Source organism: Diadema antillarum, unplaced genomic scaffold (assembly GCF_040938485.1).
Source record: "Diadema antillarum isolate AM-2024a unplaced genomic scaffold, OU_Dant_1.0 seq00000368_RagTag, whole genome shotgun sequence".
In the NCBI taxonomy this organism is placed as follows: Eukaryota; Metazoa; Echinodermata; class Echinoidea; order Diadematoida; family Diadematidae; genus Diadema; species Diadema antillarum.
Genome location: NW_027271369.1, coordinates 1822645 through 1839750, shown reverse-complemented (window position 1 = coordinate 1839750; position 17106 = coordinate 1822645). Strand labels below are relative to the sequence as shown.

At 36.9% G+C, this 17106-nt stretch overlaps 1 protein-coding gene across 2 annotated transcripts; it reads left to right on the top strand.

The window, feature by feature from the left end:
• The first annotated feature begins 3174 nt into the window (after positions 1-3174).
• Positions 3175-15578, top strand: LOC139731290 (uncharacterized). 2 transcript variants are annotated; one of them, XM_071642177.1, is made up of 3 exons: positions 3175-3303; positions 13239-13512; positions 14855-15578. In XM_071642177.1, the coding sequence occupies exons 1-3, from the start codon at positions 3291-3293 to the stop codon at positions 15510-15512; spliced, it is 945 nt and encodes a 314-aa protein (XP_071498278.1). In that variant the 5' UTR covers positions 3175-3290; the 3' UTR covers positions 15513-15578. The 2 variants fall into 2 exon arrangements, with proteins under 2 accessions (XP_071498278.1, XP_071498277.1); XM_071642176.1 differs by lacking the exon at positions 3175-3303 and having other exon boundaries at positions 13190-13512.
• The last annotated feature ends 1528 nt before the right edge of the window (positions 15579-17106 follow it).

Sequence of the window (17106 nt, the reverse complement as noted above, 5' to 3'; positions counted from 1 at the left end):
TTATGTGTGAATCTGTATAGCTGTGACAATTTTCAGTGAGTGAAGTATAGTCTGTGTTCAGATTTTTTTTTCAACCTATCCTACACCAGAAGCATAATAATCAAGAAGAATTTTGATAGTAGGCATAGTAAGGAAACATTTTGATGATAGGTCACATACTGACTAATAGTTCCTTGAAGTGTTTTTTTTTTTTATTTCATGATAATTCATGAAATTGCTCCCTAATCTTATTCAATGCACTTCCAGCAAATCTGAGCACAGAAAAAAGTCAATACCAATGGCAAGCCTATTGAATGAATACACACACACACACACACATATATTATATGTATATATACCGGGTGTCCCCAAAAAAGCGGAACGGTGGATTTTCAGTACCTTGCAGTCTAAAAGTTATATATATTTTGACATCAGAAAGAACATCTTCCACAGAAGACAATGATACAAAAATCATTAAATTTGGTTCCGTATTTTTTATTTTACGCCAATTTCTGAAAATGCAGTCATTGCCAAATTTCGCCGGATTTTTGCGACTTATGAGATAATGATTTCAGTGCAACACGCGATCCAAGGTGAATATTGTGTAAGCTCGGTGATCCATGTCAACAAAAAATACAGCCTTCACATTGGGCACGGGCCAGGAAAAAAAAAAGTGTCTGCGTGTGTCTGTGTGTGTGTTTGGCAATGCCCGTCAAGATAACAATGAGATTAAAAAGCCAGTTTAACACAATGAGAGACATGAATGAAAAAGCAAAAACAAGTTTTTGTTCTCTTTATCTCTTCATAAGTTCAAACAAAAAGAAAATGTTAAACTAAAGGAGGAAAACAAGAATTTTCTGTCACCTTAAACTTCAAACAACATAGGAAGTAATGACATAAAGATGATTAAATAAACAGAATTTCTTTATTTCAATCTTCTTATTTAGTAATTTAAGGATTCAGAAGACAAATTTAAGAACCAAATATCATTTACAATTTTCCTATTTTTTTTAATATTGCTTCTCTTATTTTATTTAAAAATAACGGTTTGACCCGAGATTCCTCATTTTTGTCCCTTATTTTTAGCCTTTATTGATATTTCGGGCTTCAAAGATATTATAGAAATCAAAGATTAATATTTGCTACTTAATTCATGTTAATTGTGTTAAATTTGTCTTTTGTTCTTATTGTTATATCGAAGAGCACTTGCGCATGAATGACAAGTCGTTCAATTTTGCAATTTGTGCTTTTGTACCTTGGAAGAAAAAAAAAAACAAAGATGTTCACTCATGCGTAAAGTTTCCCTCTTTAGTGACCTACTAGGCTGATAGCCAATCAAATTACCTTCAATATGTTATATAGCCAAGTATCCTATGAGAAATTTAAATTTGAAAAAGTGTTTACTTTCTTCTTTTTTTTGCTGAGTGTAAATATACATATTTATAAATACATATGCATGTATACTGACATAAACATATATACCACTTATCGTGTATTTTACATAACATTCATATTTTATTATTGCATACACTCCTGTCGAACAGAGCTGTCACAGTTACCACAGATTTTCTACTGTTTCTTTGTTCGGCTTCCCTATTCTTATCCTTGTTTTGTATTGTCTGGAGTTATGATCTTGTGGTCAACGCATTTTGTCACACATGCTGCTTCTCCTGTAACTTTTCTTGTTATTGTAACTGCAGACGAGTTTATTCTAGAAATAATTTCATCTTAGCTATTATTCACAATTTGTACATTTAACAATACTTAAAGTTGCCTATACTGATTAGCAGCTTTACATTGGTTGTTTCTGTCTCTAACTCACATATTAGAACTGCATGTATTTTGAGGCACTAAAGCTGGGTTTTTGTTTCATCTGCAACTGTTAATAAATAGTGGGACTAAGTAAATGTATATACACATAAATATATAATGTATTTGTATACATTCATATATATATATATATATATATATATATATATACAATATAATATATGGATACATGCTTATATGTGTACATATATTTTGATGAATCACTACGTCAGCCATACGGGTGGCGTGAGAAAGCAAACACCAGTACAACTGTATCCCCAAACCCCAAATATAATCAAGAGGGTCAAAGGCCACTTGACAAGAAAGTTGCTGAACATACGAGGTGATTCTGCAAATTGCCACCTGGGACGATCAAAGTGAAGACCTATATTAGGTCTTCGCAATTTCCCTAGTAAAGCAATGACTCATTACCGTCAACGAAATTCTCATATTCCACCGGTAAATCTCCGCAGTATATGATCATGGTGTATCTCTTACGAGAAAAAAATCAGTTAAATGTTCGAGAGTACACAACTATGAACGCCAATATGACTTGGCATGATCATGTCAAAATTCAAAATCTAGAAATGTTGGCATAATGATGCGAATAGAAATATTTGATATCTGTAAAGTCTTCATTTATGCTATACAATGACCTCAATTTTCCTTATCTTAACTTTCCCAGTTTGGGGGAACTGTGGCAAAACCAAGGAGAAGGCAAAACCAAGATCGAAGCACTCTTGCTACTGTAGAACATAAACATGCATTTGAAAATCGTGAATTTATGGTATGTTTAAAAAAAAATCATATAAGCATTTGGTTGTCTATAGATCTTAACATAATATTCACGACGAAAATGAACGTTGTGTTATATGATGCTCTGTCCTTAAAATTCATAGCAATATATGCCTAATTGCGCATAATACATGTACTCCTAAACAAATTTCCAACACATAATTTGCGTAGCTACAGTTGTCCCATAAAAATCAGGCCCTTCCTCTTTTTATTCTTTTTAGTCACTCGTCCACAACTTGAACTAGGCGGATCCTTATTCATTGGGAAACCACACCTTAATCTTTTCTTGTCATAATGTTCCTTGTTTGATATTTTAATCAATTCCGAGATGACAAATGGCTAATAACTGTTCAGGGGGAATCAGTGAGAATGCTGGGGGATGGTTGTTCCAATCCTTGTGGGATTCATTTAAGAGTACATTATACATGTATATATCTATTGTATTGTATAGCGGGAAACTCCCTAAATAGGGGGGGGGGGGGGGGGGTTACAAATATAATCTGCGAGAGACCACACAACCAGAGTTGGGAAGTCTGGTACTTAGACTAAGGCCGGTCTCGATCATTAGAGAATATAAATGCTGCCCCCACCCAATTAATTTTAAATTATAGGGAGAGCTGGGACCCCGTTCTAAATCTTCATTGAATCTCATCCCAGCATACCTCAATTCTTCATCTGCATCAGATTAACAAGCACCAGCAAACATCATGAATCTCACAGGTGAGTTAACTCACTGCAATCACATTCTAGCTCTAGTGTTGTTACATTGTTAAACTCCGGCATGAGTGGCCAGGACATGCACATTTCTACCAACACGTACGTGCGCTGTATAAAAATCCCCTGCGATACATCATAGTGGATACCCGCGGATCAGCATATAATTACTTTTATCTAACTGTGGCTGCCTTTTTTTTCTTTTTTTCTCTCTTTTATTACTTTCTTATGTCTTATTTTTCAGTGCTTTGTTCTGTTGCTTCAAGTGTGTTCATACCCATTTTTGTACATATGCTTTCTATTGTTCAATAAAAACATTTTTAAAAAAATCCCCTGCCGAGCAGTGTATAACATACCTGAAGGCGCAATGGCTAGGCTTCGTTTGCTTAACTGCCGTATACAAACTACATAGCTCACAAAGTCTACTCTCGGGATGCCCACTCCATACAACTGATATACTAGGCCAGTTTGTCCTACTCAACTGACACATTCTCGTGATCCAGGCAATTAATTTCATGATAGGCTCTGTTCCGATATAAATGGTGGAATTGACATTCAAAATCATGGACATTCTGTCCATGAGACAAATCGACGTCAGTGTACGAATCACTACAAAGGTATAAGCCTTTGACTCGGTCCCACATCAGCGACTATTAAAGAAAGTGGAAGCCATGGGTATCCGTGGGAACATATTGCGTTGGATCAGAAATTTCCTGACTGATCGTACACAACGTGTGGTGGTGAGTGGGAAAGAGTCGTCATGGGCAAGAGTCACAAGCGGAATTCCGCAAGGAAGTATATTGGGGCCATGTCTATTTGTGATGTACATAAAAGACCTTCCTGACAATCTGAGGGGTCATGTAGAGATGTTTGCAGATGACACTAAAATATTTGCCAACATCAAGGACTTACACGATACCGATACATTACAAGAGGATTTGAATAGCTTGAGTGACTAGGCAGAGGAATAGCAATTGAAATTCAATGTTGGGAAATGCGGTATCATGCATTATGGGAAACAACATTCCCCTAACACATCATATACGATAATATGAGAGATGGAATAACATGAACCAAAATCGAGACAAGAGAGGAAGAGAAGGATCTGGGAGTAACATTTGATCCCACACTCAAGTCCAGTAAACATGATGTAGGAAGAGTGGCAAATAAAGCTAATAGGATTGTGAGCCTTCTCAGAAGGACTTTCAACCATATTGATGAAGATAATGTTCTCCCTCCTCCTCAAATCATTAGTGAGACCCCATCTTGAATATGGCAATTGTGTTTGGAGCCCACAACTCAAGCGTGACTCATAGAAAAAGTCCAAAGAAGAGCAACAAAAATCATACCTCACCTACTTAATCTGCCATATGCTGAAAGATTAGAAAAATTGAAACTGCCTACTCTTGCCTACAGAAGACTCAGAGGTGACATGATCCAAGTCTTCAAAATCATGAATGGCTTCATTAACACCAACAGTTCTAAGCTCTTTAAGACAAAGGATGAGAAAGTTTCTCTTCGGGGCCACAACTTAAAGATCCAGAAACAACATGCACGTCTGAACATCAGGAAAAACAACTCACTAGAACATGCTACCAATTTCAGCTGTGGAGGCAACTACAGTCAACAGATCAAGTCAGAAATAGACGCTTTCCTGTCAAAGAAATACAAGTTCACATACTCTGCAGAGTAATCATCTATAGTAGCAGTCATTACTGCAATAAAAGACAAAGGCATTAAGTTGACATACAGTGGAAATTTACTGAAAGTGGGAGGGCATTACAAGACTTATACTGTCTTTCCAGAAGCCCGACAAGACAGGTGAATACAGGTGAATACAGGTGAACACTATACAGTGGGTAATCTTCAAGCATGAAGCTGCACTTAACGGGAGAAGAAGAAGAAGAAGAAGAAGAAGAAGAATGGTATAGTGTCGTGACAAACAATTGTTCACTGCCTATACGTTGTAAACAACTTATGATGACACGCTTTTCTTTAACAGAAAGATTAGTTTACACCTAGAATATAACATTAGTTACGTTGTTTTAATTTAATCTCTACAAATGTTATGGATGGGTTGTATTTCTAAGGTTAATGATGCTTGTAGTTGTATTCCCATCACGGCAATAACGCTCCTAAATCTCGGATAATATTCATGATATTAGGTCAACCCAGAGACACTGCCCTCAGCAAAACGCAACCAGCCCTGAGCTCCGCCAAGTTTACTTATATACATGTATACAAATTGTATCAGCTCCCCAGTCACCTCGCCGAGATTTTCAACGGCACCTAACTGCTCCGATTACAACACTAGCTCACTCTGTCGGCTCAGTGTGCATCGCCTATAAAATAAACCAATTACCAATGCAGTCTCGAGCTACTAAAAGCTCGCGAACGTTGCCTGAATGCCTACCAAAAATATAATCCTTGAAACCATCAGTCACGAATACCAAACAGCATGTGTTATATACCTGTATAGGTAATAAACGATTAAAGACATTTAGGCTCCTAGACTGTTTATCTATTAATTTAACAACTTAACATTCATTATGAATATTACAGACCATATCCAATAACTCATTGAATATATCTTATTATACAACACCTCAGAATGATGTCGAATTGTGATTGGCCAAGAACATGTCACATAAAACTCATTGAGAGTGACAGCCATACAATAGGCCCCTGGCATGGGCCTATTGCACGGCTCGAAGGTACTATAGCACGGCTTCGCGGGGGGCTACTAATGCATGGCCGCTCACAGAGTTCTGTGGCTCACACCCGTAGCAAAGCGCCAGCAAACTACATTGTACAGTGTACGCGCTGGCCGGCTGCGCTGCGCTGCCGGTAAGTCTCACAGACCAGGCGCGGCGGAGTACTGCAACGGTGTACGTGCAGTTATACCTAGCTAGTTGCATGTATCGCGACCACACAGTCACAGGAATCACAAACTCCGCAGGGTCTATACCCATTCTACGCTAACGTTAGATCGAGTTAGGCCTGACTGTTAGGCCGATCTGAGATGTCGGTAGATCTAGTAGTAGGTCTAGACTTTGTCTATTTCCGAAAATGATTTTGTATAAAAACACAGAAAAATAATCAAATTACGGTTTCTCAACTTGAAATGAAGTCTTGATTTTGGGATCACTGTGGTCCACGTAGCAGATCAGAGTCAAAAGTAAAAACACAGCAGTAGGTATAAAGGCCGCGCGATACATGCAACTAGCTAGCTAGGTAAAGTAGCTGCGCGTACACGTACGTTAACGTTGCAGTAGGGGAAGTGTGGGAGAGTTGAGCCACTTTTTACATTTAGTGATATTGTTCAATAACTATACACTAATTATGGATTATTCGTTCGCTGGTGTATACTACAACTATTCAGGCATAATATGATAGGCCAATAAGACACCATAGCACAAACAACTTGGGGGTGACACTTCAACAAAAATATTTTGCAAAATGGCTCAACTCTCCCTTGATGTGGTGAGAGTTGAGCCACGGGGTTGGGAGAGTTGAGCCACTATGCTATAGGCCCTACATATCATATTAAGAAGTTCAGGCTTATAAAAGAAAATGACTATGGAAACCTATCTAAGGGAAGATGGTGTAATAGTAACAGAGGGGGCGGGGGATCTGTTTGACTTACGGTTGATCGGATGGATAATGTGGATGTTGTTGGGGTCCACCTACGATCACATGATCAGGATTTCTAGATGCACTCTGATTGGATTTGCGTAATAAGTCAACTGTTGGTGTTAGGAAGAAGAAACCGCCTGTAGGGCGTCACCCCTAGCGAGAACACCACATACCTTTCCAATATTCCTCACCTCATCCAATTGCAGACCCGTTTCTTGACCAAAAAATGACACTTATTGAGCCACTTGAAGGGAGGGTTGAGCCACTTGAGGGCTGAGCCATTGGAATACAGGGTTTAGCCATGGCACAACTCTCCCTCGACACGTTGGCACAACTCTCCCCACAGTCGCCATTTAAACTAACCCTCAAAACCTATGAAAGTGACCACACCAAACATGTTGAAATTTGCTGAAAGAAACAAATGATATACAGACTATCTGCTAATCCAACTGATACGCACTTATCCTCTACCATAAGTGTGAGAGAAAACCACATATCTGACAAGTGGACATTCACTTTTGGTGACCACTTGAAAAATGGTTTTTCTTTGACTATTTTGTCATGCTTCGTCCAATGTCGCTGCCTCATACACTGGTATATAGTTAATCATAGGCATGAACAAGAAATGGCAGAAGCTGACTGCTGTCAGTCACTATGAAGATGTGAGGTGGCCTGGATCAACTCTCCCAGTGGCTCAACTCTCCCACACTTCCCCTACTCCGCCGCGCCTGGTCTGTGAGACTTACTACGCGCCTTGTTGAATAGACCAGTGGCTCATCTCGCGCCTCGTGCGATATTCGTAGAAAATGTATTAGCTACTGATTGGATTATCATCTCTATACACCAGTGATTGGAATTAGGTATTCATAATTATGATAAAAATGCTTGCTCTCACCAGGGAGGTGGCCTCCCTGCTCTCACATTACTATATACATTTGACGTGCAAGCTTCTAATAAATAACGAATATGCAAGCTGATTATAAACAATGGATATACAAACTTATTATAATCAATGGAAGCTTATTATAATAAACTACGAGGTACTGAACAGTGTAGACACTACGTCACTGCTTCTCGCAATGTAGGACCTAATCATTGTGCAAACTGTCAAAAGTAAAATATGAAAAGATGTGCATCAGGATACTCCCAATAAAATTCTATGTTTACAGTACTATGACATGAGTACAAGTCTAAAATTATGTGACTCAAATCGTTTGACTGATAATTCAGAGTAATGTCACAAAATGTTTCACAAAAATATATCAGGGCATAAGAATAAAGCGCATTATCATGACTGAGTTCATATACTAAGTACAAGAAAGACACCATGAAACAATAAGCCTCATATTATACTGCAACAAAAATAGTACATTCATCTATTTAGCACAACTACCTGTAGGTCCCTGTATGTATAATTTCTGACAAGACAATATCTTAGGACAATTTGTCCCATGAGACAATCTGTCTCATCCAAGGAAATCAAGACACTCCCAACTTGTATTTGACAAAGAGACATTAATCTACTAGCACAGCTAGGACACCTTGTCCCTCTATGTAAACATACATGTACTTATGAATATTTCATTTTCATTTCACACATGCATGTTCACATGCATGTTTTTTTATTTTCATTTCCAATCAAACACAGGTACTACACTTTGACATGATTACATATATTGGAACATAATAATACATATTGGTTCTTAAAAGAACTTCATGGAAATGGAAATTGAGGGGCTGCTAAAAAGCGAACTTGTAGATTGCAGTCTCCTCACTTACGTTACATTACTACAATACATTAATTATATATGACTTTATAACACAATACAACGATACATGTACCGTACAAGCTAATCATTGAAAGTATACAGTTTTCATTCAATCAAATCGGATGGTTACATGAAGTACAGTGTATACGCTTTCACATGTATACACATACACATAGACATAGACATAGACATAGACATACACATACACATACACATACACACACACATACACATACACATACACACAAGCACACACACGTACCCACATACACATACGCACACACACGCACGTACACACACATGTATGCATCCACATACATTGTGCACACACAAAAGAGAGTAGGGAAAGAGAGGGCGGGAGGGGGAGAGGGGGAGTAGAGAGAGCGAAGGGCAGGTCAACATTCTCGATACAGGGTGAAGAAAAAGAACAACAATTCCAAACAGTCAAACTAATCATGGGGTACATATGAGCTAATCAAATATTTCTTTAAATTACTAGAGAATGATTTCAAACTAATGGAATCTTTTATATTTTTCTCAAGGGAATTCCAAAATTTTGGGCCACTGTAGATAAACGTGGATTTTGTAAATAGAGTTCGGGTAAGGGGCAAATGATATTCATCTGTTTGACGAGTGGGGTATTTATGAATATTTTTATTCTTATTAAACATATTCTCAAAAACTGAAGGAAGTGACTTATTATACAAACTGTACATAAATTGACCAAGGTAATAATAATACAAATCCCTTACTTTTAAAACCTTATTCTCCACAAATAATCCGTCAGTATGGGAATATTTGGAGGTATTACATATTACTCGAAGTGCTTTTTTTTGTAACAATAATAATTTATCCAAGTAAGTTGAATGTGTATTTCCCCATACTATAATTCCATACGTTAAATAAGGTAAAATTAACGTTGAATATAACATTAGCAACTTTTTAACAGAAAAACAAAACTTTACTTTATTAATTACACCTATGTTACTGGAAATAGTGCGGCATATACAATCTATATGCTGTTTCCAAGAAAGCTTACTGTCTACAGTTACACCAAGAAATCTAACAGAATAAACCTGTTTTATCACTTCATTTTCAAAAATTATATCATGTGGCAATTTATCAAGGGTATTACTAAACAACATCACATTTGTTTTCTGCAAATTAAGCGATAATCTATTTGCTCTTAGCCATTGCATTATCTTGTTCAATTCTATATTCATGACATCAACTAATGTATGAGGATTTGAATGAGAAAAGAAAAGATTAGAATCATCTGCAAATAATATAAAAGAAAGAACATTTGAAGATTTGGGAAAATCATTGATGTAGATAATAAAAAGTAACGGCCCTAGTATACTTCCTTGTGGAACTCCACAATCAACTGAGCGCAAAGAAGATTTTTCATTGTTTATACAAACAAATTGTTTTCTGTCTTTCAAATAACTTCTGAACCACTCCAAGGCCTTCCCACGTATACCATAATGATTAAGTTTATAAAGAAGATTGTCGTGGTTAATCGTGTCGAAGGCCTTGGAGAGGTCCAGGAAGATTCCTGCAGTATGTTGAAACTTATCAATTGCTCGAGATACTTTTTCAGTGAAAGATAATATTGCATGTGCTGTGCTATGTTTCTTGCGAAATCCAAATTGATATTTTGACAAAATGTCATTTCTATTAAAAAAATCTATAACTCGAGAATATATTATCTTTTCTAATATTTTAGATATATTAGGCAAAAGAGAAATAGGTCTGTAATTATTCAATTCTTCCCTATTACCCTTTTTAAAAATTGGAACTATTTTTGATATTTTCATAACATCTGGTACCTGCCCTTGTGATATTGATAGATTAAAAATGTGAAACAAAGGATCAACAATATAAGGTATTATATTTTTTAACAGTATATTATCAATATCATCATAACCAGAACTTCTTTTAGAAGGTAAATTATGAACAATATCTAAAATCTCATATACTGTTACAGGGGAAAAAAAGATTGAATTTTGATTACCTACATCCAGATAATCATAAAATTCTTTAGTAGACAACGGAATATTTGCACAAAGATTCTGGCCAACAGTTGAAAAATGTGAATTAAATATTTCTGCTATCATACGTAAATCTTTTATTTCAAATCCATCATTCTTAATTTTAGAAATAACATTTCTTTCCTTATGCTTATTCAATGTTTCATTTATCAATTTCCAAGTATTGCGCATATCATTTTTAAACAAATCTAATTTTCTCATATAATAATTCCTTTTTTCTTTACGCAATACCATAGTGAGAGTATTTTTATATGCAGTATACTTATCACGAGATTGCTGTGTTTTTTAGCCTTACTTACATAATACAAATTATTTTTACGATTAATTGAACGTAATAATGACTTTGACACCCATGGCAATCTTGGATCACGTTTATAACTACCCAACTTCTTTTTAACTAATGGAATATGTGTATCTAACAAAATAACAATCTTATTTATAAAAATTTCATAAGCTACATTCGTATCTTGCACCACATATAAGTCAGACCAGTCAATTTCCATCAAAGATTCCTGAAACTGGGCTATATTCTGAGGTGTAAACTTACGCCTTCTTTCATAATTCTGAGGTATTTTCGTCTTTAACTGTAAAGATGAACACATATAAATAGCATAATGATCAGATATATCCGTAAGTATAATAGCAGAATCAGGAAAAGGGTTTACATTACAAAAAATATTATCTATTAAAGTGGCAGATTGTTCTGTTACACGGGTTGGTTTTGAAATCAAGGGTGAGAAATATGCAGAGAGCATAATATTGAGAAATTCCTCGGGATAATAAGAATCATTACATTTACTTAAATCAATATTAAAGTCACCCATTAAATAACATTCCTTATTCAAAACTGAAGATTCTTGTAATAGTTCATTAAAATAATCAAAAAATAATTTTATATTAGCATCAGGGGGCCTGTATATTACGCCTAATAAAATATCTTTCCGATTAGGCACTTTGATTTCTATAAATAAGGATTCAACAAAACTTTCCATTCGACAGATATCTTTTCGAATGAAAAAATCAAAATTAGATTTAACATAGAAGGCAACACCCCCACCACTTCTATTATATCTATCAATATTCATTAGTTGTATAGAACTCTAACTCATCGCAGCGGAAAGAGTATGCATACAACCTCGTATTATATTGGTAGTCCCATTTATTGTAATTTATGTACTTGCCAATCTGTGAATCATAGTGTGTCGACCACAAAAATATAGGCTAGTCTTTTTCTCCAGATGCTAGTCTTAGAGAAACATTTCAAAAAGGCCTCTCCGTCACAGTATATATCTTGTATACATAGTGAGTGTAACGGACCGTTAACGATCGCCCGTCACTATACAGGCATGCTAACCTGGAAGCATTCAACTGCACATTACTTGAATATGAGACCATTCTGAAGCAAATGATTTTCACACAACAATAGATATATAATGTACTCTTAATGAATCCCACAGTGATTGGAACAATTATCCCCCAGCATTCCCACTGATTCCCACTGATCAATTACTCGCCATCCCCTTTAAAGATGATTATGTTTTAGGCATAACATCTGCCATTAAAAAATAAAAACAAAGAGAAATGTGGATTTAGTGAAATCAGCAACATTAGTAGAGCACATCAGTGAAAGTTTGGGCAAAATCAGACAATCGATTCAAAAGTTATGAATTTTAAGTTTTGGTGATGGAACCACTGGTTAAGGAGATTACTTGTGTTTATGACGTATATGTGGACAACATTATAAAGAAAATATACAGTCATCTAGCGTAATGAAAGAGCACTTCACTAATGGATCTCTAACTGCTTTCAGAAAGCAAAATCAAGTAGATGGAATGTTCACGAAAATGAATTTTTGTGGAATTATATTTTCTTTTCTTGTCAAAACATGACGTCATGAACTCTAGTACAGTAGTCTCCTCGTCGAGCGGTTCCAACGCCAAAACTGTAACAATTTATAACTTTTGCATTGATTGTCCGATCTTCTTTAGACTTTCACTGATGTGTTCTACTAATATTGCTACTTTCACTCAATCCACATTGCTCATTGGATATTGGTTTCCTTTATTGGGGAAAAGTACAGAACAACGTCTGCCTCAAACTTGATTTCTTCCACATAAAATTATGTGGTTCACAATGAGACACCGCGTACGTTACAGTCAGGATTGATTTCTCGCATTGTAAATTATGTGCATATATATATTTGACACGATGACACTTATATGATATTCTTGTATATATTTACAGGTATGACGAAATCATACGTTTTCCTTCCACAATACGCCATACAAAAGGCCTCAGCTAGGGATAGCAAATATTAGAACCAGAATCTCAAATCCCCATGTGATCAAGACGATCAAAGTCCACTTGGCAAACAACAGACCTGATTACCTAGTAGTCCCACTTTGATGGTATAATTCTAATAAGTGAAGACCTGTTTCACATTTTCGTTCCCCATAATTTCTCACAATGTCTAATATACCGAAAGACAACCCTGTCGGAAAAAGCGGAGGTCGGGCGATACTGTGGATGATACCAAGATCGATCTCGACGGCATTCACGAAATGCATGTCGGGGATTCCAGGCTGCGAGGTGTGGATGGAACCGTTCTTCTTCTGCCACTTTGCCCTCAATGAACTAGAGAAGCTTGGGATTAAAGGCAAACCAATGAGCTATGATGGCCACGAAGAGTTGTTCAAGACAGCTGCCGAGGCACTCGAGAAATACATGCCCGGAGTCACCTGTTTTCCAGACAGATTACCGTAAGTCTGCCAAGCGTATAATGACCACTTCGATTTTTCAATAGGAAATGTCAACAGGAACTGTTTCAAGCATGATGAATGATGAACAATGCACTTGTCTCAGTTTTCTTTTAGCTTTTTTTTGGGCATTTGATAATGACTCATTATTGTTGCAGTTAATTCTTTAACAAAACTGTAATGTACTTCATGATCCACACTGCATTAGGGGAACGTAGGTCAGGATGGGCCACATTTCACTAAATGTGCTTTATTTCAAATACTACGTCACAAACTACCACATGAAACAGGCTTTACAAAGATTGTGTAAGGCAACACTCTTACACGTGATATCATCTTAATCGCCTACTTTTATTTTACGTAACAGCCATATCAAAATAGCCAAATCTGTCCCATCCTGCCCCACATACGTGGGGCACGATGGGACAAACAGTGAAGACGCATATTTCCGTGTTCCACTTGAAACGGTCGCTCTTTCTTTTGTAATTCCGGACCATTCTGAAACTGCAAAAAGAATAAAACATGTACATTAACCATATCAAATATGATGGGGCAACCCACCCATCCTGCCCCGAGGTGGATGTCCCATCCTGCCCCATGCACACACACACTGCAATTCTAAGCTCTACACAATATATGCAATGACATATAGTCTGCCTACATTTTGTGAAATGAACTTGATGTATTACTATCATCAACGTTCTACCTTTCTTCATAACATGCCAGGGATACTATACATTTCTTAACTGCAGAAATTCTGCCGTCATCGATATCAATTTTTGCGTTAGTCCACCAAAGCCCAAGAGAATCTCAGCTTCACAGAGCGTAAAGATGGCTTCCTGACAGCGTGCTTTTTATCAGTGCAGATTATAGTGCCCTCTAATGCTTTATTACTTATCGCATTGTCCCATCCTGCCCCGTGTCCCATCTTGCCTAACGTTCCCTATGTCTTGGAAAATGGATAAGACGAGGATTTGTGTAGAGTGTGTTTTGCATCCTATTTCACTCTTTTTGATGGAAATAATGGGAATTTAACTAAACTGAATTGAATTGAATACGATCTTGCAACACTGACCGTTGCTTTGTTTTAATCTTAAGATAAAGAATTTGATAAAGTATAAGGACATTCCATGCTATTTTGTCTTTGGAATTGGAACAATCTGAGATGTTGATTAAGGCCACTTTCAGTCTAGAAACCTTGAAGGAAATCAACAATAGCCTAGTTATACTTACGACAAAGAAAATGCATTATCCAAAATGCTCTTGCGTTGGTCATTGACATTAATGATCTATATAATCAGCGTAATTATGCAATCTGTATCAATAAATTTTCTATTTAATACAGGTTTGCAACTGTCAAGAAGGACTTAGAGGACTCAATCAGTAAGTATGTTTTTGTCAAAGATGAAAGCATAGCCATGCAAACCGATCAGAGACGGCAATTCATCCCAGAAGGATACCAACACGCCTTCCTTATTCGGCATCCTCTGCTCGTGTACAAGTCCATGAGAAAGGGGAGCTTCGTACAGTTCCTAGAAGCTGGAATGCTGAAGTTCAACGAAACCGATGAAAGTTCATTCGACTTCCGCCCCTATGCCAAGGAGCATGGCGTCGATATCGTCTTCGAGCAGCATCACAAGCAATGGACGTACATACGTGATCATGTCAACCCGTCACCGTTGGTGATCGATTCATCTGCTCTTCTCACCAACCCTGCACCGGTACTTCGAGAGTTCTGTGAAGCCGTGGGTTTCCCCTACTCAGAGTCGCTCCTACAATGGTCAGGGTCGCCTGAGGTGGCCAAGGAGTGGAAATGGCCGGGTGAGAATATGTATAAAGATGAAAACTACCTGGGCGCTGCCAAGAACAGCACCCATTTCACTCCACCAGCAGCGGTCCCGGCCTGGGAGGAGGTAACAGACGATGTGCGGGAGCTTGCTGAGAAAGCGATGCCGTACTACGAGGACATGATTCAACGTCGACCTGTTGAGACATCTTCGTAAATTCATTGATCATTCTTCGTTTGATAAGCATGCCATATTAGAAAAAAAAAGTGTAATGAAGCAAGGCATAGGGTATGAACATCAAATTAAAAAGCAACAATCATTTTGACACCTCTTATAACAACAGCCATAAAGCATTTCAATATAAGACCGGGATCTTATCGAGAAAAACAACAACACCAAATGAACACACATAATTCACATGGAAGGAGGTCATCTTGTTGCGTATGAAATTCAATCAAGAATTCCTTAACAAGCATAACTGCGAACGCTGAATATATTCATACATGGCTGCTTCCTCCTTTTTTTTTTTTGGGGGGGGGGGGACAAGTCCATTCGCTGTTGCTTTCGGAGACTGCTTGTATGCACTGAAGTGATGAAGTTATGTAACTCCTGTCCCACTTTGTCAAGACAACATCATTTGATCACAAGTTTACCGTTAGAACACGAAATGACTGTATGACTTTACGTTTTACTTGTGCTAGGCGTTGCTCCTGGTAATGAACACAATTGTGATTGGCACCTCCAAATGTGTGCGTCAAAGGCAGATCATCAATATCCATAATATTAGTTCCCTCGAGTTCATCAAACCGTGCTCGGGTTATCTAAACAGATTATATAGTTTTAATCATCTATTGTTCAGGCTTTCATAGACATGTTGACTTCTTGTTCTTTCTTCCCATTCATTTCATAGTCTACAATATCATATTGATAATGAGAATTAATGCTTTCTGCTGCTGTTATACATCAAAAGAAAGTGAAATATCAGATTCATGTTCCCTTTGTATGTTAATCTTAATATTTTTACATATTGATTACATTTTTAATACGTATATATGGTTATGTCCACATTCATCGGTTGTTTTATATTATATCTCTCACAGAGTTCTCAGTGTGTAATTCAGTGTAATTTTAACTCGTAAAGTATACACAACAATTCAGCCTGTTCTGTTGCTATTTCTACTGTGTATGGTGGTGTTTTTTAGTCAATAAACCACTTCAATTCAATATAAGGATTACTGTCAATTTTCAATACTGGTAAATAATATTTTCCCAGTAAACCTGATGATATTTTAATCTTGCATATACCCAGATGTTATATCACAAAACCTGGAGTACACTGACCATTTACCAGTTTGAATTGTTCTTAGTTGATTCAAACATCCTTTTGATAATTTTCCAAAACTTACTTTCATTCTTTTCGCAGATGACATTCAATTCAATTCAATTCAAAGGTTTTATTTTCACTTCTTTCAACAGAATGTACAAAAAAGTATGAATTCGACATGCATTCGAAGAAATGGCAAAGAATAACATCTGTCAGAAGTCAATTACAAGGTGAGGCGTATTTCATACAAACATTTATACATTCTGCGAAAAAAGTGGAGGTACCCACTCAAAAGACTGTGCTTGTACTATGTGGGCACCTCACAGGGAGAAAAAAAAACAGTTGAAAACTTAACTACAAGTGTGCGGGAAATGAGAAAATAAGGGGAAAGGTGGAGATGGAGGAACAGAAATAGAAGGAAAGAGATGAGACAACCAAAAATAAAAGCCTAGATCAATCGATATACTAAAGATCAAGCTCACAGAG

Coding starts and splice junctions, on each gene's coding strand:
- LOC139731290 (XM_071642176.1), top strand. CDS start 13,220: ATGTCTAATATACCGAAAGACAACCCTGTCGGAAAAAGCGGAGGTCGG. Junction 13,513..14,854: donor TGTTTTCCAGACAGATTACC/GTAAGTCTGCCA, acceptor TATTTAATACAG/GTTTGCAACTGTCAAGAAGG.